Below are 22,551 nucleotides of genomic sequence, written 5' to 3'. Positions count from 1 at the left end.
TTCCTGCTGGAGTTCCTGTCAGATCTTCGTAGCTGACAGCCCAGCTTGCCCCCTTGTCAAAGCTCCGAACTCCTATCCTCACTGCCTTGGCTTTCAGCTGTACTTCTGTCCACACAAAGAAAACATGAATTAAAAAACAGAATCAGGGAGATTGAAAGTGTGCACTTGGCATCCAGAGCTGGAAAGATCAATGGTGAAGCCCCAAAGCAATTTATGTGGGAACCTGTGCTTGTCTGTGTAGTCACAGCTGGGAAAAAGAGGTGTGTGAAACAAGTTTGTGGTGTTAATGAATGAGAGTGGTTCTGAAGCCAGAGGTCAGCTGTGAAAAAACAGGGACTGAGCCTGTGGTAGGTAACGAGTGGGCAGTGAAGCAGCAGGTGATGTTCAGTGCAAATTAATTTCAATTACAAGGGGACACAGCCCCAGATTCATACATAAAATACTGGGCTCTGATCTGGCTATCACCACTTGGGATGATGTGGAAAGGGGAGAAATTTGCAGCTGGGGAAAGATGTTTGTGATAGTGGTTGGATGACCTGGAGAGGGCTGGCAGGGATCTGCAGTTCAGTGCCTGTTCTGTGCAGGAGCCAGGAGGGATTCAGTGGAGTGAGCAGAAGCAGCTTCAGACAGAAGAGGTTTTTTCCATGCAGTGAAACTCCTCACCATGGTACATAGGGGTGTACGGAGCTCAGGGGGAGACTGAACAATACAGAGCATCAGGTTCAGAGCAGTTCTGAACTGCAGGTTGCTGGAGTTTGGGGAATTGCTTGGGGGAAAAATCACTACCTGCTGTCTAGTCTCGGTCGCTTCTGGCACTGTGGGTAGAGGTGCTGAACCAGGGCAGGACCTTCAGGCTGATTGTACAGGCTCAAATTTAAAAGGCTGGTCAGTAAAAATCCTGGTTCATGTACATATCATGTATGTGTGTCTAAACATGTACGAAACATACGTGTGACATTGGAGTTCTCCCCACAAGGCTGGACTGACCAAGCATGTGGGAGAGGAACCTGCTGAGTGAGCTTTCTCTCCATGCTTTTCTGTGTCTGTGCTGAGACCAGGCAGGTGCTTCTTTACTCCAGAAGAGCTGGCATGCAGACCTCTGGAGTACAGGCATTTTGGGGATGTGCCAGGTGCTGTTGATTTGCTGTTGCTTTCAGAGTCTCCATTAGAAAGGCTCAGGCACCCTCTACTCTCCAATGCAGAGATCACAGCTGGAGAGCTGGGTAGTAACTTGGCAACATCTGCCAGTCAGATGGTGTGTAGTGACATTCAGACTCAGGCAAAAATAGAATACTCAAAAAGGATTCCTTTGGACCAGAAAGACTTCACACCTGAGTCTTTCTTGGCCTCTGCCTTTGCTGGCTGGCAGCAGTTTGGCTGCTCTGCTTGCCAGCCTGCAGCAGCAGCAGGTGGTGTGGTTCCTTTTCCCCAGCCTGCCCTGCTGGTGGAGAAGCCCGATGTGGGGCCTCAGCTCAGCCTTAATCAAGCTGAGGAACATGCCACTGGGAAGTCTGCTGGTCCCAGGTGATCTGCTGAGTCTGAGGGATAATCACCCCAGCACTGGTTCATTCCAGGGGGTACATGTGTTGCCTGTAAACTCACCTACCCCAACTCATACTGCGCAGGAAACTTCCTTCTTGTCTCTCTGGGACATACATAGAATTTAGGAAACTTTGTGTTACTTTAATTTAAATTAGATCCTTCCTCTTAATGAAATGGTATTGATTGCCTCTCTGTAAGGGGGGTGGCCTTCAGCTGTGGGACCAGTGTGCCTGGGAGAGTCAGAACAGGGCTTGTAACCCTCTAGCTGGCTGGTCCCTGTGAGTGGCTCTTCAGGCAGCGCCGCTCCCTGCGCTGTCAGGATGTGGCGGCACTGTGGGGTTGGGGGGGGGTTCCCCTCTGGCTGCTCCCCCACATCACACACAGTCTCCTTGGACATCCAAAGTGATACATACTCTGCAGATGCCTCTGCCTTATGTATCTTAAGGTTTTCCCCATAACCAAATCTTGTTTTCTTTACTCTAACAAATGGTTTATTCCTATTTTACTGAACACAAATGCAGGAGACATAACCATGCTGCCCCCCTGGCCTGGAGGAGATGACAGTTAACTTTTGTCTGCCTGCACTGTCTCACTGTGGAGGAGACAGGTTGCCCTCTGCACCCTTAATGTAGCCAGTGTAGACAAACCTGAAAGAAAGAAAAATTAAACTTTTTCCTCTGGGCTTTTGTTTGGTACAAAATAGACACAATTCTGTCTTAATTTGTGCATCACAGCCTCCTGCCCTGCAGGCCCCAGGAAAGGAGCTTCAGGGCCAGCAGAGGCTGAGTGGCAGTCAGGCTGGGAAAGTTCCTGTGGCCTGCACTCATGCTTTGTTTTTGCTAAAGCCAGGTCTTTGCTACTACCTCTGGGCTGCAGAAGTGGCAGGGGCTGCTGCAGCAGCGCACGTGAGCATGGTCTGAAGGGATAACTGCTGCTCTGCTCTGCTGTGGGGGCACAAAGGGGTTGGTGTTGGCCTCCCCAGCAGCCAAGCAGGTCAAGGGAGGTGTGGAGGGAGGTGGGCTGCCACATATGAAGGAGAGGGGTCCACTGAACACAGCAGTGCTTCACCTTGAGCAGGGAAACCTCTGCCTTGTTCTCTGCCCATCCGGGAGCGGTGCTGGGCAGGCGGGTGGGCTTAGGGGGATCATTTCCCCTCAGCAGCACTGCAAGTGTTCTGTGTGTCCTTCAACACTGGACCTTTTATTTCCTCTCTTTATTAGAGGAGTGCTCAAGCACTCAGATCCCCATCAGTGCCTCCAGTGTATCTTGTTTGCCCTATGTTATATTCAAACTAATTCCCTTTTTCTTTGGAGACCCCAATAGCTGAGCTAACTTTGGCCCTTCTTAAATCAGATCCTGTTGTGAAATGACATTAGCCTCATACTCTGCTGCTCCACAGCCATCTCCACATGGCTGTTCATTAAGTCCTACCCTCACTCTTTTCCTTTAGCTCTGTCTCCCAAAATGCTTGAGAAAATAATGAACTGATACTCTTCCTTACTCAGTATTTCCACTCTAAGGACTCTCAGCAAGGGACAGAGGAGTGTGGTATTCTTCTGGTGTCTCATATTCCTTTGTCCTGGCCAAGGACTTGTTATCCTTCGTGTCTTGGGTTGATGCTTGCAGGCCCCTTGTGGCATAGGCAGCCTCTCTGGACCATCTGGAGGGTTTTCTCTCGGGCAGCAGGGAATGTCTGCACAGCACTGCAACCTGGGGGGTCTGGTCTGCAGCCCCCTCATGCTGCATGTGGATTCACTTTAAATACCATCTGCTGGCTCATGCTCCTCACATCTTGTAGAATTGGGTTAGGTGAGCAGATTGGAGCAGAGACTGTCCTGGAGGTGACTGAACAGTGACTACATTTAGCAGATGTTTTAGGCCTCAGGTGCTGTCAAGCAGCAGGGATCAACTTTAACTTGTCAGTGTGCTGGGCAGCAGTCCTGACACTGGGGTGCACCCTGAGCTGTTGTACTTCTTGCATTTCAAAGTAATTTTGCTCCTCTGTACGAAAAAACCCAATTCCTTTCCAAGGTCTTTTTGAGCTCCTTAAGGGAACTAGGGAGTCACAGAAAGGGCAGCCTAAGTTTAAGAAGTTTAGAGGCCTTTAAACTCAAGAGGTGCAGAGCAGGAGGAGGCCTCATGCCCATGCACCCCCAGACTCATTTGTTCCTTCTTTGCTCGTGTGACAGTTCCAGGTTGGCTTGGTGGCCAAGGCCTTGCCAGGAAGCCTGGATGAAGAGGAAGGTGCTTTGCCATAATACCCTGCTGGCCTGAGCAAAGGATTTATTGCAAATGGTTGTGATGCAGCTTAGCTCTGAGCAAGTGTCTGTGAAATATTGAGATACCTATTTCTACTAATTCTGGGTTTGCTGGCAGTGAGCTCCTGTTAAGAGGACAAATAATTGAAGCTGTTTCCCAGCTCTTCTGAGCCAGGCACCCTGGGCAGCCTCTGCTGCTCCCTGTGCCTGTAGCCCCATGTCCTGCCTTGCTGGGGAGTGGGAACTGTGTCCCAGGCTGGGTGTCACTAGTGGTGGGAGTTCTTTCATGGAAATCCTGTTCACCTCACTTGAATTCTGTTTAGCTTCTGTAAAGCGTGGGGCACTGTGCCAAGTTCTCCATCAGAACCCTGTATTTTAGCAGAAGAGTCACAGGCTTTGCAGCAACTACAGCTGCTGCCAGAGATGTTTCCCACTCTTCCCCTCCTTCTACGTGTGCCTGGGCTCTTGCTTTCAGGTCTGTTATGCATGTGGTTGTCTAGTGGTGATTTCCTTGGCCTAGAAGAGGTGACCTTAGGCCTGAGTGTGCCTGTTGTTTGATTCCCAGAGTGCCCAGCTCCTTCAGCCTTGACTGGTCCTGCATGGATTAGGTTGCTGTTTGCTCTATTCGTTTTCTGTTTGGGTTCCTTTCTAGGTTTTGAAGGCTGCTCCATGGTTCCCACTATTTATCCTCTGGAGACCCTGCACAACTCCCTCTCTTTGCGACAGGTCAACGAGTTCCTGACGTCTGTGTGCAGGAGCTGCAGCGACTCCCATGTCCCCTCCACTGCAGGTACTGGTGGGGTGGCCTTGTCTGGGCAAGCTAGAGCAGAGCTGAGGCAAGGAGACTCTGATCTTTCACAGTGTGAGGAGAGATCAGCCTGGCAGGACTGGCAGTCAGCTCAGTCTCTGAAACCTGTTCCAGGGTGTTCTAGCCCAGGCACTTGCTATGGGGCCCAGATCTGAGCCTGGGCCACTGTCTGGAGAGACAAGGAACCAGTCAGCTCTGCCTGTGGCTGATAAGCACAGTGACATGGATACAAACTCCAGCTTGGGAAGGCTTAGCCTCAGGTTCCCAGGAGCTGCAGGGCATGCATGGCTCTGAATTTGCTCTGCTTCTGAGCTCTTCCCAGACTGCCTGCTTCTGGCAGCTGGGCTATGAGCTGTTCCTTTACATCTGTGTAAATACTACTGATCTGTGTGTTTTTTCCTAGAAGATTTGTTTGATGCAATGATTGGCAGCCAGATGCCAGGAGACCCCTTCATGTCCCAGCGAATCCTGGCCTCGTCCTCCCTGCCGTTGCGCCAGCGCTCGGATAAGCCCCCGTGGTGTGAGTGCTCCCTCCTGGCTGTGGTGGTGAGAGAGGGGAGTGGAGGGTGCCAAGTGGTGGGAGCCAAGTATTGGTGCTCTGGGTTTCTGTGCTCTGCTCTTGAAGGAACAGAAGCAGGAAGGGGAAAAATAGGTAAAAGGGAACTCAGTCATATGCCCTGTGGAAAAGCTTCCAAAGAAAGATGCAAAAAGGGACTCTCTGTAATCATGTGGCATCTGCTGATGGGTGGATGCTGTCTCTCCAGACATGCTCTGCTTGGTGCACTAGGACATGGAGGGCCTGAATGCATCTCAGGTTCTGTGACTCAGTGACAGATGACCAGCCCAGCGTTGGCATGTGGAAATGCCCTCTGTCCTAAGCAGTACACGCCTCACGCAGAGCTCCTGGAAGGTCCTGCAGGACCGTCCGTCGTTTGGTTCTTCCCTCACTGGCTTTTCTGCAGCTCCTGGGCCTCACTTGTCACAGTCTCTGCAGAGCTGGTGACTGTTAGTTCCCTTTACAGATCTGACTGGCACTCCAAGGGAAAAGGGTTGGCCAGCAGTTGCACAGCAAGGGCCCTAGGAACACATGTCGAGGTTGCCACTGACAGAGCAGCCCTGCTCTTCTGGCTGTACCCTCCTTGTGCCAGGAGTAGTGTGTGTTTGTGCAGGCAGCACCATCAGGGAACCAATCTGACTGAAAACAGTTGTTTGATCTCCCCCCTTTATTGGATTAGCTGTAATCTAGCTCTGTTCTCTTGTTTTGCTCATTGTACAATATAAGGCAAGACTAAGCATCAGGGGAAAGGCAGTATTTCTTCTTCCAGAGGTGGCTCTAGCTCAGCAGTCAGGGACTGTGTGTGACCAGGAGGAGCAAATGTGAAGCCCCGTGTTCTGTAATAATGAAGGAATGAAAGACGCTGCTTTTCAGCTCAAAGTCCAACACCACATGTCACATTTTGCTCTATAATGACAGCAGAATCCACACTTGGCTATATGCCAGCATGGCACTGTGTGACAACATGGAAGTGTGGGGTTTGTGCTTGGGTTTTCATCAGCTGAGCTGCCAGAAACACACCTGAAGAGTAGCTGGAAGCCCCTGGTGGGTTGCATGGCATGTAGGTGACCCTCACCCGTTGGTGTAACTGGGGGACTGGGACAGCTTGGGTCTGCCCAGGCTTTGGGCTGGTGAAATATCAGCTAAACCTTTAAGATTTTTTTGTCCTCTTTGCAGACAGCAGTGGCCCCTCCAGTACAGTCTCCAGTGCAGGCCCGTCCTCCCCCACCTCTGTGGACAATCGTTTCAGCTTCACTGAGAAACTTTCCACCAGTCCCCCAAAAAGTGAGGAGCAGCTGACCAGCCAGTTCCCTGAGCAAGGAGAGAGGCAGCCTCCAGGCGGGGGGCTCGACGTGGAGGTGGGGGTGTCTGGGTTGTCAGTGGTGGAGCCAAGTGCCCTGGAGTCCCTGCCTTTGAATATGGACCCCGAGCGAGGCAGAGTCCTGGAGCTGTGCAAGAAGGAGCTGGCAGAGGAGGGCTCTAACCCAGAGGAGAAGAGCATGGTGGAGCTGGATGAAGAAGGATCAGCTGGGGCCATGTTAAAGCCAAGTAACACAGAGAACCCAAAGTGTGGAGCTGGGTCTGATATGAGGCTGGCTAGGGAGGGAGAGAAGCCAGGTGAGGGGTGTGCAGGGGAAAATACTGGCCTGGATCAGTCAGGAATGTCCAAGGAGATCTTCGTGCCCTATGAAGAAGAGCTGCTGGGAGAGGTGTTGGACCCAGAGCATGTGGGCAAGGAGCTTCTGGGGGAAGCTCTGTCAGGCCAGCTTCTGTGTGGTCACCCGTGCCAGGGGCAGCCACTGCCTCCTGAGACAAGCGTGGAGGAGCTGGAGGAGCTGCAGCCACTGTGTCAGGAGGATCAGCAGAATTAGCAGCTCTCTGGCCAGCACACTGAGTGCTCTGAGCCTGGAGCCAGCCCAGCCTCCTGCAGCTGGTTGTCCACAGCACAAGCTGTGTCTCCAGGCCACAGGACTCTGGGGTGTGGAAGAGTCTCCTCCACAGGCAGCTCTTTGCCATTCAGCAAGAACCAATGCCCCATCTGCCTTGTTAAATGAACAACTAGTGCAGTCTTGGCACTGGCATGGCACCTCCACAGAGTAGGACATGGGGCTGCACTGGTGTCCCAAGGGCTGGATGCTCACTGGGGCAGCACAGAGGATTGGTACAGCCAAGGTTTTTGGGGTGGTAAGTCCAAAGGGGAGAGATGCTCCCTTAAGATTTTTTTGGCCCATAGCCTTCAGAGAAAGGCTTTCTGGGCCCAAAGGAATGGGATCTATCATAACCACCAACCTCCTCTCTTCCTTCCTTCTTCCTCTCTCAATTCCCACCACTGGCCATCAAAAACAGGTCCAGAGAGTCCATGGCAGAAGACTAAGAGAAGCACATTCTGAATGTGTGTGGGAAGGAGAGTAATGAGGGGCTCAGGTTCAAGACTGCCACTTGGAAGAAAACATCTCATTGGCGTGGACTTCAATGTTTTCCTGCTAGGCTGGGACAGGCAGGCAGGAGCTTGTGGATCCAGCCTGAGGGAGGTGGGCATGGAGGATACACACACGGGTTGCTTTTTTTCTAGTCTCCAAGGGTCAGGCAGGATACAGCTCTGCAGTCTTGGTGACAGAAATTAAAAGAAACTGCTCTTTGAACAAATCAGGATTGTTAGAAGCCAATAAGGATAAATATTATATATGAAATGAAAAGTATTTAATACATATTTATGTAAGTGACTTGTGAGCACAAGCCTGAGGGCAAGACTGACACAGGTGTCCCTGCAGCACCCTGAGGGCCAGCCAGGGCTGTGCCTCCTGTATTTATGGACAAGTCTGCGTGCTCGTCTGTAGCTAGGATCTGTGTTCTTGTGAAGCTGTGCCCAAAGATCTCTGCGCTGTGTTGTGTCCATGTGTTTTCACAGTAAATCCATGCTGTGGGTCCAGTGTCTGTCTCTGATGCTGCCTCCTGCAGTGGGGGGTGTGTGTGCCAGACTCAGCCGCCTGGGGCAGCAAGCCCTGCTGGATCCCCACTGTCTTGGGAGAAGAATGGTGACTGAAGCCACAACTGAAGTGAGACCACAGGTGTGGGACTTTTAAGAAGGCCAGACACTGCACCACCACAGAGAACTGGTCATACTGGGAAAGAGGTCCTGGTGTCCTAGGGCAGTTTGTGGCAGAAGGCAGTTGCTGGCGCAGCATGTTTGGCTTCTTTCAATTGGTCCACAGCTTCTCATCAGTTCCTGGCACATCCTGCGTACCATGTTCCCTTCCTCATGCCTGAATATCCCCAGCTGCCCGTTTGGGTACTTGGGAAAGGTGTTTCTGTGGAAAGGCAGGTGCCGTGCAACTGGCTGGAACACAGCCCTGTGCTGGGAGGAAGCCTGGCCCGTGTCCCAGGGGCTGTGCCAGCAAGCTCTCCTGGGGATGCATGCCAGGGTCTGGGACAGGACCTGACTCCTGTGGGAGCTGCTCCCTGGCTTTCCTGGCAGCCCTGCCACACAGGCAGCCTATGGGCCTGCAGCCAGACCCTGCCTGGGACTGCCAGGTCCTACCTGCTCCCCTGGCCCAGGCCCGTCCCGGGGGCCTGCAGAGCTGTTGTTTTCTGCTGAACGGCTGAAATCAAGTGACTTCCCCTTCAGGATGGGTTGGAGATGAGCAGAGGTGCAACAGGGACAGGCAGTGCCTGGCTGGCACTGCAGGGATCTGCCTCCCACTGGGCCAGAGACAATTCCAGTTCAAGGAATGCCAGCTGTGCTGACCAGAGCTGCCATGCTAGGCAGAGGGCCAGGATGGAGATCAGAGCCAGGAACCATGAGCAGCAGCAGCAGGACGGGCTGTGCATGCCCTGCCCTGGGGCTGTGTCCCCACCTGGCCTGCTCTGCAAGGGCCTGAAAATCCTCCAGGGGATCACCCTGCTGCGGGGAGCAGGTGTCCCAGGCAGGACAGGCCCCTCACGCACATTTTAGCAGCTTCGAGTGCAGGTTGGTGTGAGTGGAGAAGTCGGAGCCCGCCTGGATGCGGTGGCTGGGAGGCAACTGGAGGGCAGGTCTGGCAGGAGTGTCTGTGCCTGCTGCCCACAGCACAGCCTCACCCAAAGAACAGTTTGAAACAGCTGGGAGTGCTCTTGTTCGCAATTAATGTGGCTTTATTACTGATGTGTTGGGCTCCTCTCTTGACAGCAGTTACAGAGTGTTTCACATGGAAATGGGGAAAAGGACAGAACTCAAGGAACTAAATTGAAACAAACATGATGCTGAAGAAAAGAATCAGGGCTCTGTTCTTAAAACATTTAGCACAGAAGAAGCTAGGAGCACAAGTTGCCATTTCAATACAGTTAAGACGTTCACTTTTTTAATTATTGGTTTAAAATAGTATTTTGTACCTATTACATACAGGAAGATTATGCGTTGTTGCCCACATGCAGAAACAAGCAAAAGCAGAGTTTTAACTGTTTCTCTCTATAGTGTTGTATTACCTCTGGCTCTGGGTGGGTTCTGCTGGCTCCTGCAGGATAAGCAGGGTCAGACTCTTTACAGATTTGTATTTTTACAAGTCTTTTTCCCCATAGTTTTTTAAGACTTGGGAGGTTAAGGAGAGGGAGGGGAAGGGAGGATGAGGAGAGGAAGACAGAAGAGACTGCCACATAAAAACTAAAAAGAAAAAAAGAAATGAAGTGTGGAGCCTTGAGGACAGGGAAGCAAAGTAGTGTAGGAGAAAGCTGTCCAAGCAGCACAGCTGTGGAGTGCAGGAGCACAGCAGGCAGGCAGGGCTGGCACTGAACACGTGCCAGCGGCCACGCTCCGGCCTGGAGGATGCAGGCACCTTGCAAAGCCTCACTATTACTGCTGCTCAGTCAGAATTGCTTCAAGTTTAAAATTGAGAAAACATTCACGTGTGGGTCTATCTAAAGTTAGTGCATTAGCTTGTACACCTGGGGCACGGCTGCTCCTCCCGTGCCTGCCTGTGCCGGCAGCTGGGCCAGCACCTGCTGGTAACCAACATGCAGGGACACTGACCCCACCGGGTTACAGAGAATGACATTTATTCTTCTGGCAGACACCGCAGTTCCGTGGTTAAAATGAACACAGCAGAGGGCAGGGATCTGCAGGCCCCCCAGTCAGTGCTCGTGCTCCTCACTGGGGCTGGCTGCTCCCAGGAGCCACGAGCCTCAGGCCTTGTCCTGGCCCTGAGAGGCAGCCCTGCAGGCTGCAAGATCCCTTTTGCTGCCAACCAGTTTTCTGTGGTCAAAAATGTTGTTTAAATTGCAGCATCTAAGTATTTGTCTGAGAAACCTCTGAACTGACGCTAAGAGCACACGGTGTCATGTTAACAAGTATAAATTAAAATATTAAATCCACACAAAATGCAACTTAACATCAAAAAAATAAATATATAAATTAAATGCAAAATAAACCATTTCCCTAGAAACTCCATTTTAGTTCTAGAAGCAGGTTTCTAAGCAGCATTTTCTTTACATCAGCTGCTAGAAGACTAGCACTGAGACTGCAGTGTCTGGGCAAGCACAACACAGGCCCCAGGATGCTGATCATGGAGCCAGAGCTCGGCGCAGGGCCAAGTATAGGGGTGACACAGCAGATGGAAATAGCTCTGAGTTGCAGTCAAGCCTTGCAGCACTGCTTTCTGTCTCATCTCTCCTTCCCCAGAGAACACCCTCCTGCCACTCTCTGTCTTACAGACAGAGAAAAGCCATCTGTGTGAGAAGACCCTCTTGCAACGCCCCGGGACGTGGCAGAGGCTGGTGGGGGCTGCAGGCTCAGGGCACCTGAGCACAAACACTCCTGGAGCTGCTCTCCTGCAGGGGCTGGGAGCCCCACAGGGAAGGGCTGGCATTCTGGGGAGGCCCTGGGAGACTGCTCAGCAGCAGCCATGCGCTGGGCATACACCCACACTCCTGCTGGGATGGCCGGGGCGCAGGGACGTGCCCAGGGTGTGCGCAGCGTGGCAGCTGCTGGCAACCCAAGGCTGCGTGTCCCTGCCACCAAGAGCAACTACACTGACTAAACTACTTTTCCCCAAGTGTGTTTGGAAGGAAGTTCTCCTTCCTCACACCACAGGTTCTATTCCCCACCTCCTGGACACTCGGGGACAACAAAAAGCTTGACCAGAGCTAAGAGGCTTGTGCGGCTGCTGCTACCCCGGCCAGAGCCTGCCCAGACCCTGCCCCTCGCCATGGGGGCTGCTCAGCTGCCTCACCATGCTCCTCAAAAAGCCTTTGGTTTGCAAGGAGACAAAGGTTTCTCGTAAGTCTTAGGCCGACGGGTTGTTTCAGCCCTTCTGCTCCAGAGGGGGCTGTAGTTGTGCGTTTGGATACTCTTTGTGTCACTGTTCAGGCAACAGCCCCTCTGCCACCTGTTGCCGCACTGCTGATGTGCAGGAGCAAGTTGGCCGCTTTGCACACGCAGGTGTGCAAAGCTCAAGTTAGCAGGTTAGGAGTGTGCTCTTTGCAGCAAAGAACAAGATGAACCTTCCCCTCCCACCGCTGCCCCCACACAATCGTGTCCTCCATCCCAGCTCCTTAAGCACAGTGAGCAGGAGTTGCAGGATGCCACAACCAAACACCTGGGACAGAAACCTGCAGAGCTGGCAAACGGTGGTCCTGCCTAAATGGAGTGCAGGTCCCCTTGCTCAGAACACCACCTGTTCAGGATGGGAGATGGAAGAATGACCTTCACTGTCATGTTACAGCTGGCGGTTTTTGCCTTCCCTCATCTCCCAGGCGCATTTTCTTTGTAAATTAGTTTTCTCCTCTGCCCCCTCTGCCCCCCCTGCACTGTCTACATGCAGCAGCAGCACTTCAGCCCTCACCAGAAAGATGAGGTTCATGGTGCTACAAGTTAAATGGCAAGGCAGCCAGGAAGAGAGTAGAAGAAGCTCTCACAGCAGCAAGGCAGCAAAGATAGTCTACAGAAACTGTACAGGCAGCAGAATAAAGCGGGGAAAGTAAAGTGCCCCTGGCCTGCAACTGCTCTTACACAAAACTCTTTAGCTCAGTCCAGAATATTACAGAGCACTGCACTTCATTCTCATGGCATCCAGTGCTGAGCTGGATGGATACCTGATTGCCTGACAAATGGGAACCATGTAGAGGACTAAACCAGAGAAGAACTGGGCTGTGATTAGATGGTGTCTCTGATGCTGCATCGGTGATTGGAGAGTCAATGGATGAACACAAAGTGTGGGAGGCTTAGAATTCAATCTTACAGGCTGGAAAAGATTCATCCTGCATCACCACAGTGCTGCTGCTTGCCAGTACCATGATGTTTAGCTCCTGCTGTTTCTCATGGGTCTGTTGGTACCATTCTCGTGTCACCTCGGTATCATGTGTTGGGATCAATGTCACCTGGGAAAAGAAAGCAGCAGGGATGATTGTCTGAGAACAACCACAGTGACAAACAAAGCCCACAGGAGCAGAGGCTAAAATTTCCCATTATTTTTGGCACACTGTACCCTTGGTACTGCTTGTTCTACTTAATGTCTTTCAGATGTCAGGTTCTCTAAGGCAGAGCTGGTGCTTTATTTTATGCAGTACCAGCACAATGGAGCTCTGAGCTGGCTGCACACTGGCAGCACTAACACCACAGAGATGAAAACGACTGCAGTGCAGGGGAGAGCAGCTCTCTGTAAAGCTCCAGAAATAGCCTTAAAAAGATCCCTCAGTGTGAGAAGGAACAATGCTGAGAGTGTCACTGTTAAGGGCCTGATTTTAGACTCTCTGTGTCTATTGACCCAATGTGCAACTCAGAGACCTTGAAATCTGAGGCTGCTTTATCTGAAACAGACACACTTTCTTCTGAAAGCAAGCCCACCTTTGGCTAGGCTGTCCTGAAAACCCAACTAAGCAAGAACTATCTGTAAGAACACTCTGGTTTAAAAGCACTAATAAAATGGTGCCATCAGAGAGATCTTCAGCAAGCTAGACTAACAACAAATCCACTGGGTGTGGGACAGAAGGGATGAAAACTCACTGCTTGTTTCCTTGCGCCAAGAGGGCAGTCCTGCAGCAGACAGGGAAGAGTGAATGATCTCTGAAAGCTTCCTGCCCTCAGAAGGATGTGGAAAGGAGGACATACCTGCTACCACTCACACCGCTTTGTGGGTGGCCTCCTCCTTCTCCTCTTGGGTACAGTTACTCTTCTAAGACTGCACAGCAGGACACGCCCAGCACCCTTTGCTTCCTCTTAGCATACACCCTCTGGGCGTGCTTGTGACACACACCTCCTCCCCAGCACTTGTGACAAGGAGCACCAGACACACGCTTTGGCATTTCCATGACCTACCTGCAGGTTCTCCCCCCAGTGAGACTTCCCTTCCAGAAGAGCATCCAGCACTGCACGGCTTGGTTCTCCATTGGCTGCATCATTCCCACTCACAACATAATACGATGCCCGAACCCGCTTGAAGAACTCTGGATCCGTGTTCTTCCCGCTGCAATGGTTGGGGATGTATGCCAAGTCCACATAGACAGGTGGACCCATGGGCACAGGCAAACTGCTCTTAGGACTATTGGAAGCTTAGGAAAAAAGAAAACAGAGGCCATCAAAACCCTTCTGGAAAGACCAACACTCAAATTAACACTGAAGAACTTAAATTCCAGAAAGGTTTTTCCCTGTAGCTGCAGCAACAAAGTTAAGATTTACCCAGGACCTGCTGCTCAGAGGTGACTTGGGTGCATTTCTGGGCCCGTGCTGTCACAGCTTTTGGGAGGGAAAGGGAGTTCTGCTGTTCTTTAGGGAGGGACTGGAAGGCTTTAGGCTCACAGGCCTTTCCTCGGGAAGGGCATAAAAAATCTCCATTATTAGCTTTTGCAGAGTTGTCACCCCAGTCAATATTTAGTCTTGATTTTTGTTGTTTAACAACCTATATTTGCTAAAGAAACCTTTATGTCCTACCTCAGGGTATTACTGTAGTCTTTCTGGGAGATCCATCCTGGCTTTCTGCCATCCCTGTGACTTGCTGCTATTCCAATGACTCTATTGCTCTTTCCTATCAACCTTTTGTACCTCCGTCATTTGCTGCTGCTTACATTTACAAAATGAGAGATGGCCAAGCAAGAGTTGTTATACTCAGCACAGTCCACAGAATGACTGTTCCTTCTTTCCATCCTGCTCTCTGTGTGAATCACTGAGGATTCTGTCCTCTTTTTCCTTTCATATACTATCTCTGGGTGGTCTCCTCTGTAACCAAAAATCCACCAACTACTGGCACAGACAACTCGTGCTGCCTGGCTGCTACACAAACAGAAATTCCCTGCTCGTCTTAGCCACTCCAGTCCTCATCCCAGCTCACAGCTCTGCTCCATGCACAGCCTCTACACCCATGTCTTTTTCTCACCCCTCCCTTCAGACTCACATATCCAGGCCCTGCATCCTGCCAGTCCTTCCCGTGCAGGCCTCCTGGTTGAACACACAGACATGCTGATCCTGGAGGAGGCTCTCCCGGCTGTACCCGCCTGCCTGCTGCAGCTCAGCTCACACACACACTGGGGGTCTTTTCAGGTCTTCCCCTCAAGCTGCTCAGGCTCAGGAGCTCCCTGTAGCCCCCTTCAAATCCTCCCTCGTTTCTTCTCCCACACGCTCTCTTTTCTAGTGCCTCTGCAGACCAGAGCGCATCCCCTGCGCTCCAGCTTCAATCTCCTCCCCCTGCTCCTGCCCATCAGCTGCTCGTGCCTGACACAGCGTCTGGGATCTGGAGCACAGGATCAGCGTTTGCTCTGTGCCTGCAAAGTGCCTGACTGGCCAGTCCTGTTCCCTGTACTGCTACTTCTAACCCGGCACTTTTTCTCCCTGTTGGACCTAAAGAGAAAATGGAGGTTTAGAGAAGAGCCTCTTACCAGGGTTTGTTTTGAGGCCATTCACAAGGCTCTTGCTAGGGTTGCTGTGACTACCCCGGGATAACTCTTCCTCTGTGTGAGGAGGCTGTGTCAGAGCACTTCGAGGTTTGGGCTTCTCTCCTCCATCTCTTTCTTTTTTGGCAGTGACAGATTTTGGAGATTTGTCCGATGGCTGTTTGACAGGAGTGGGTGATCGTTTCCCTTTCACATCCGATTTCCGGGCAGGTGAGGAAGATTTGGGTTTGCTCAAAGGCTTCCTCACACCTTTGTTCTTTTCTTTTATGTCTTTCTTGGAAACTTTATCAGTTCTGCTCATGCTTTGCTCATTTACCAGCATATCAGGGTCTACCATGCAGACATCAGGGTGAGGAGGATGGGGATGGGGATCTACCATTGGAACAGGCTGAGGATCATGACTGGACCTAGAACTGGCATGATGAGCATTCCCAACAGCTTTGTCCACTGGGAGGAAATCAGCATCTTCATCTGAGTCCATGTTGGCATCTGCTGTGATGGATGGACATTCTTCTGTCTCAGGTGGGACATCCGAGTCTGACTGTGAGGTTCCAGAGTCACTCACTGATGTTGGAGGAGTTTCCTCCACTGTGGCACTTTGCATGGGGCTACTACCAGTGTGGGGTGGTCTTCCTTGCACTGAGGGATGACCGTCCTCCTGGGAGAGGTCACTGTCTTCAGAGAGCTCATGAGGGCTCGGGTTGATGAATGAGGGAGAGAGCTCTCCCTTCCTGTGCTTGTACTCATATGAGGAGAATTTCTGTCCACTATCAAAACTGCCTCCTACACGTGGCTCCATCTCATGGGAAGCATCTCCATGGTCCTCTCTTTTTCCATGCCTTTGTGTATCTGGGAAAAAGGGCTGGAAACTGTGTTCAGGGGACATCAGAGAGGAAGGACGGCTCTGCCTCTCTGTGTCCTCTTTGCCTGCGCATGGAGAAAAACTGCTGTCAGAATCAGGACATGTCTTTTCATCTTTTGCCTCTGCTGCATGGTATGTACTTTGGAAAGCTTGCAGACTGGTGCTCACCTCTGTTGGACCATTGGCAGTGGTTTCATCTTCATGCTGATGATGAGGAAATGATGCCAACACATCAGGGAGAGATGTCAGTGTCATCAGCTGCTCTGCAAATGGTGCCTTCTGCTCCAGACTGCTCACACAGGGGGATGGGTGTTTCTCTGCAGAGAATGGTGTGGGCTGTGAACTCTGGCACTCCTCCTTGCATGGCAAAATGGTGTCCCCCATGCTACTTGTGAATGGAGAGACACGTTCTTCAGCAAACACAAAGTCCTTGGTTTCAGCTGCATGTGTTTTCACAGCGTTATCTGGAACCTGTGGAGACACATCCCAAAGACTCCTGGTACCTGATTCTGCTCCTGCACCCGTGTGTGTGGAAAGCATATGGGAGTAGAAACTTTCTGCTGTAGTGGGTATCACAGGAGTAGTAGCTTCAGAGGAAGGCTCCTCTGACAGGCTGGAAGAGTCATCTTTCAGCTGCTGTTGGGACACAGACTCTCTTTCCACAACTTTGGAGAACAATTTATCTTCTTCATATGGACTCAGAGATGAGAATTTAGTAAAAGATGAGTCAAGACTGCTGATTTTCTCAGAAACCTCCAAGTACTCATCTTTCTTCCCCTGGTCTGAAATCAAAGCACAAGGAACCTTCAATGGAAGAGAGATATCCCCTAAACGGCTCACTGAGGTTTGCTCATGTCTGAACATGGTGGATGTTTCACTCTTCCCTAGTAGGGAGCAGTCAAGTCTAGCTGGGCTGTCCATCCCCCTGCCCTGTCTGTGTACTTGCTGCTGTCCTCCCAGGGCAGATGTCAGGTATGTGCCTTGTTCTTGGCTCTCTGAGGCCAGCACTGCACTTGGATCTGTTACACAGAAATGGGATTCCTTTGTAGACTTCTCAGAAACCTCTCTCTTTTGTGAGGGATCTTGCCTTAAATGACACATTTCTGAAGCCTGCTCATCTCTGCCTGTGTCTGGCAGGTCACTGTAACCAGCAACACGTGCCCCCCCAGCAGCAGCTGATGTAGTTTTCCCACCTCTGTATTCCTCTCTCCACCCTGGATCAGAGGGTGAAGAGGCAGTAGAACTGGGTGATGTGGACTCCTGACACTTGCTTTGCAGAAGGGGTTCAGACACCTGAAGCTTGCCCATTGCTGAGATGTGTGCATAGACTGAGCCTGCAGCTTCCTCAGAGCTGTACAGTTTACACTCCTTCTCAGATTTCTCCTTGGCACCTTTTTCTAACTCTGAGTCACTGGTGATTTCTTCCCCTCGTCCTGCTTTCTCATAATATGTATCTTTGAGATTTGGGCTTCCAGATTTCAGGGACAAAAGTGTCTGCTCCTGGCTAGACAAAATGATGTTCTCATCTGGACGAGCAGCATCAATGTAGGCAGTGGATTTGCCTCGACAGAAGGTGTCAGTGGTGCCTGCGGGTGACGGGTGCAGGTCAGAGTCCAGCCCTCCCAGCAAAGCAGAAGACACCTGCTGTTCTTCCTGTCCTCCAGGCATCCTAGGCTTATCTCTTTCAGACAAGGGCAAGTATCTTTCATGGATGTCTGCATAGTCAAATGCTGAATCTGCTTTGTCTCTAGGGGATACTGGAGATGACAGCTCCTTCTCAGCAGAGGTATAAAGGCAGGACTCTTCTTCCTTTGCAGAAATATGAAAACTTTGACCTTTTTGGGAGATGAATGCTGTTGCTGGCCCCTTGTCAGGGTGACCTGGGCTGTCTGCACCCTTGGGTGTGAAGAGGGAGGGTCCAACCCCAGATACAATCATCTTCTCATAGATGTCAGCATACCTGAAGCTTCTTTCATCAGGGTAGGGAGTTGGTTCCCTTTCTTCTTGTTCTTGTCTTGTAGAACTGTCATCACCTCTGGGTCTGCAGATCCCTTCCTCACAGGCATAAGGCTCAGGGGAGCTCCTGGAATAGGCCTCTGGAGGATAAGCCACTGGGCTGTCAGAACCCATGGGCTCAGCCTGCCCTGGGGCAGTGCTGCTGCCCTGTCCTCGGGGGGGCTGCTCCGGCACTGCAGCTCTTTCCCCTGGGGGGGCTGCCATGTACTCGTATTCTTCTGGTCTTGCAGCCTGCAACAGAGCAGATGCTGCTCCTCTCTGCTCTTCTCTTCCTGTAGAATCATAAAGAAGCTCAGTGGATTTGCAGTCATCCTCTTGCTTTCTATCTGACTTGTATTTACAGTCCATTTCCTGATACAAACCACTCATGTCTGATTTCTGCTCTGTGTCCTTCAAGGGCACTTCTACCCCTAGGGGTGGTTTGTACTGATCTAACTGGTGAGGCCTTTCTGCTTCTGTTGTGGTGTCACCCTCCTTCTTCTCTCCTGTTCCAGAGAGGGAGGATGCTGTCAGTGCTTGGTCTAGTGACTTTGCATAGATATCTAGGACAGCTTTCTCCTCATCATCTAAGTAGGAGTAATCTTGTTTAGATGCCAACAATTCTTGCCTTTCTTTGTTTCCAGTTAATGCTTTGGCCTGGTTTTCCTCTCCAGAGGCATACTGAGAAGACAGAAGAGAACTTTTCATTTGTGTTCTTTCTGGGAAAGTGATGTCAGCAGGACCTACTTCCACTCTCTTTGTTTCTGATGTAGGCTTGGCACTCTTCTGTGTGTCTTCTTTGGACTCATATGCTTCCATCTTTGAAAATTCTGCTTCTGGTTGCAGTAGCACAGGTTTGTCTTCAGCATGATGGAGATTCTCATCCTCCTCAGTGGGGAACTGCCCTCCTCTTTCAGTCTCTCGCCCTTCCTGAAGATGCCCATATGCAGAGCCCCATGTTTCACCTTCTGCTCTTCTCCATGTGTGACTGCTGGGCACTGCAGGAGACAGGATCTCCTCCTCTCCCATTTTAGAAAGGGATTTTGATTCATATTCAGGTGCCTCGTCCAAGAACGTGCTCTCTCTCTCTTTATCATATCTCTGCCGCCTTCCCCTTTCTGGGAAAGTGATGACAGCAGGAACTACTTCCACTCTCTTTGTTTCTGATGTAGGCTTGGCACTCTTCTGTGTGTCTTCTTTGGACTCATATGCTTCCATCTTTGAAAATTCTGCTTCTGGTTGCAGTAGCACAGGTTTGTCTTCAGCATGATGGAGATTCTCATCCTCCTCAGTGGGGAACTGCCCTCCTCTTTCAGTCTCTCGCCCTTCCTGAAGATGCCCATATGCAGAGCCCCATGTTTCACCTTCTGCTCTTCTCCATGTGTGACTGCTGGGCACTGCAGGAGACAGGATCTCCTCCTCTCCCATTTTAGAAAGGGATTTTGATTCATATTCAGGTGCCTCGTCCAAGAACGTGCTCTCTCTCTCTTTATCATATCTCTGCCGCCTTCCCTGAAAAGGGATCTCCTCCACCTCTTCTGGAAACCACACTTTCTTCTCATAACTTAAATCCTTCATGTAAAAGTCTTCCATTTCTGGAGATTTTTCTTCTTGAACTTCCATGAATCTGCAAGATTTTACACCTTCACCAGCAATGTGTGAAGATGTTTTGTCTGCAGTTGGGCTGGGTTCTGTAGAGCGTAAGCTCTCTGCATCTGGAGATACTTCCTGAGAGTCCAAGCCTGTAGTTCTTCCCCTGAATGGGCCCTTTTCTGCTGCTGAAAATAAACTGTCATCTGGAGACATTTCTTCAGTTGAAGTATCTCTGGGTGGCATGTCTTTAACTGAGCTACTTTCTGGGCAAGGAAAAGATTTTGACACTTCTTTAGGGAGTTCTTCGGCAGAAATTTTCAGTGATTTTTCATATGTCACTGGGCTCTGCTCTGTGAAACCTATGGATTTCACAGCTTCTGAAGGGAGTTTGTCAGTAAAGTCAGACACAGTTTTTTCTTTCGCAGATATCTCTTCTGTGAAACTAAGAGATTTGATGTCTTCTGGAGAAATTCCTTTAACAAAAATGTCTGAAGATGTTTCCTTGTTGGGACTCTCAGTGAGAGAAATGGATTTGCTCTCTTCTGGAGAAATGTCTTTAACTGAAACATGCAAAGATTTTTCTTCTTCTAAGGCGTCTTCTGTGAAATACGGCAGTTTTCCTTCTTTACCAGTCACTCCCTTAACAGAAATATCTGAGGACTTTTCTTTACCGATACTTTCCTCTGTAAAAGAAAGTGATTTGGTGTCAGCTGGTGACATTTTTGAAGATTTGTCACTTTCAGATTTGCTTTGGCTTCTAAACTGTGCAGGATGCACATCTCCTAGAGATGTTTCTGTGGCAGAGAATGGCTCAAAGGACAAGTGTTTGGAAAATCCCATTAAACTTTCTGACATAGTTTTAGTTCCTTGATCTTTTTCTGTCTTCAGAAACACATCTGTGCTGGGATGGGGCAGCATGGGTCGCTCCTCCTCCTCCCCTATCACCACTGTGTCCTGCTTGTGGTAGGAGAGCCAGGGCAGCTCCTCCTTCCTCACTGGTTCTGCCTGCACCTCTTCCCCATGAGACACTGGAATGTCACTGCCCAAGTCCAGTTTGTGCTGCACAGATCCAGGCACTTCTTTTTCATGTCTGTATTTAGCTGCAGACGTGTCTTCACGGAGAGGTTCACCCTTGGCTGCCTTCACCACAACAGAAGTTTGAACTTCCAATTTCTTGACAGTAGCATCTGTTTGTTTTTCAAATAGCTCTGAGTCTACTGTTTCTAGTTTTTCCTCCACTGGAGACTGGTGGAAGGGTGTGTGTCCTGCACTAGTGGGGCCAGATGGGGTGGGCGAGGCCATTTTGACTGTGCTGTCATCAGGACTTGTGCATCGCTCCTCAGCCTCTGCAGAGTCAGCCTGGGAGAATGGTGGTTCTTCAGTGGACAAAGGCAGGCCAGAAGTTGGAAGCACTTCTGTGGAAACACTGATTAACACATTACCAGGACACCCTTGATGAGTAAACATGGGGGCACTGTAATGATCTCTGAGTTTCTGAGGCATTTCAATATTCGGAGTCCCATCTTCTTCTTCCTCTTCTTCCTCTTCATGAAGATCCTTTTTCTGAGCTTCGAGTTTTCTCTCTCCCTCTGCTAATGCATGGAAATCTTCAGGGGGTGGAGATTTAAAACATTTGTCTTCCTCCAAGGATGATGTGGGAGAGATTGTGCCAGCAGAGGGGACATAGTCAAGACCTTGTGTTGCCTCAGTCCGAGAGGAGGGCATGCTGTTCCCTGTGTCGAGGAGCAGAGAGCTCTTCCCAGTCTCTTCTGTCTGAGGTGCTGTTAGAGATGCAACAGATTGATCTTCTGCTACTGAAGTTGCAAAAGATGAAAGCTTATCACATTCTGTAATGGAGGTAGCAGAGGATATATGTTCCTCTTCAGCCAGAGGTGCTGCCACAATGTTTGTAGGATATGCCAGGATTTCAGCCTCCTGGGCGGCGTAGCCCTTGGCTGAAAGGTCAGCACTAGGCACGGCCTGTATTCCATGTACTGCTTCAAAAGAGCCTGGCTGGTCAGGAACAGAGATGGCATAGGCATTGACATCGTACTTCAGGTGTGGGATCCTCTCTTCCTGCTCATCATGTATTTCTTCATCAGAAATGGTCTGCTCTGTTTCTGAGTAGCCTGGGATAGTTTCATCTTGGATATATGAAACATGTTCTGCTGCTGCTCCTGGTGGGACTGGCAGACTGCTCAGATACGACTCCTCCTTTGTTACATCCTTTCCAAGTAATTTGTTTTTCTCACCCATGTCACTAAATTCTTTTTCCTTTTCTGTAGTGGTAAATATTTTCTCCTTCCTCTCATCCTGATTCAGCTCATAGATGTCTCTGTTCTTCTCCACCTTTCGCTCTGCCTTCATGTGCTGTTCTTCCTTTTCTTCCAGTTCTGCCTTTTCTATCACATCTTCCCTCTTTTCCTTCTCACCCTCTTCCTGTGCTTCTGTCCCCTTAAGGTACTTTTCACAAGTCTTCGTTTCTGCTTCCCTCTGTTTTCTGTCCAAAGATATTTTCTCCTCTTCCTCCTTTTCTTCCTCTCCAAATGCTGATGACTCAACACCCTTTGCTAAGAGGCTTGTCTGTGATGGGACCCGTTCTTTGTCTGGAAACAGCTGAACTTCCTTCTCCTGCTCAGCTTTTCCCTCACAATATCCCATGTCACCCTTTTCATCTATTGTTCTTTTTTCATCTTCTATTTTTTCAGCATGACCTACTCTCAGTTCTAACTGCTGGACTGCCTTTTCCTTTGCTGGGGATTCTTTTTCCATATCAATAGTAGTTATTCCCTGATCAGGAATGTTTGTTTTCAAAATCAGGTCCATTTCAAGGCAACTCTCAGGAATTGTGTCAGCTGAGTCTTTTATCTCTGCTTCAGGTACCCCCAAAGTCTTATCACTAACATCAAAATCGGACATTTCTTGAGTCACCTGCAAGGCCTCTTTCTCCTCGTGCTTCAGTTCCTCAAAGTCCTTTGTAAGGTCTTCTGGTGAAGACAGGACTAACCTCTGCTCAGCCAGGGAAGTCTCTCCTGACTCCACATGTACAGGTGCCTTCTCCACTGGGGATGCCTTTAGGTCAGCA

At 50.3% G+C, this 22,551-nt stretch overlaps 2 protein-coding genes across 2 annotated transcripts in view; one reads left to right on the top strand and one right to left on the bottom strand.

Annotated features, from left to right (window-relative positions):
- The window catches only part of PPIP5K1 (diphosphoinositol pentakisphosphate kinase 1), a 37,791-nt gene extending 30,756 nt beyond the window's left edge, over window positions 1-7,035 (top strand). Inside the window, exons 27-29 of the mRNA XM_009994283.1 lie at window positions 4,453-4,590; window positions 5,015-5,128; window positions 6,341-7,035. Coding sequence (XP_009992585.1) covers window positions 4,453-4,590; window positions 5,015-5,128; window positions 6,341-7,035 — 947 coding nt within the window. The remainder of the gene's footprint in view (window positions 1-4,452; window positions 4,591-5,014; window positions 5,129-6,340) is intronic.
- A 5,310-nt stretch (window positions 7,036-12,345) lies between these two features.
- MAP1A (microtubule-associated protein 1A) overlaps window positions 12,346-22,551 on the bottom strand; it is a 43,915-nt gene continuing 33,709 nt past the window's right edge. The window contains exons 5-8 of the mRNA XM_009994286.1: window positions 20,904-22,538; window positions 15,002-20,825; window positions 13,449-13,681; window positions 12,346-12,511 (exon numbers count right to left, since the gene is read on the bottom strand). Coding sequence (XP_009992588.1) covers window positions 12,356-12,511; window positions 13,449-13,681; window positions 15,002-20,825; window positions 20,904-22,538 — 7,848 coding nt within the window. The 3' untranslated portion in view covers window positions 12,346-12,355. The remainder of the gene's footprint in view (window positions 12,512-13,448; window positions 13,682-15,001; window positions 20,826-20,903; window positions 22,539-22,551) is intronic.

This window comes from Chaetura pelagica, unplaced genomic scaffold (assembly GCF_000747805.2).
Source record: "Chaetura pelagica isolate M959 unplaced genomic scaffold, ChaPel_1.0 scaffold233, whole genome shotgun sequence".
Taxonomy (NCBI): domain Eukaryota; kingdom Metazoa; phylum Chordata; class Aves; order Apodiformes; family Apodidae; genus Chaetura; species Chaetura pelagica.
The sequence above is the reverse complement of the archived record's forward strand: the minus strand, read 5'-3'. Positions and strand labels throughout refer to the sequence as shown.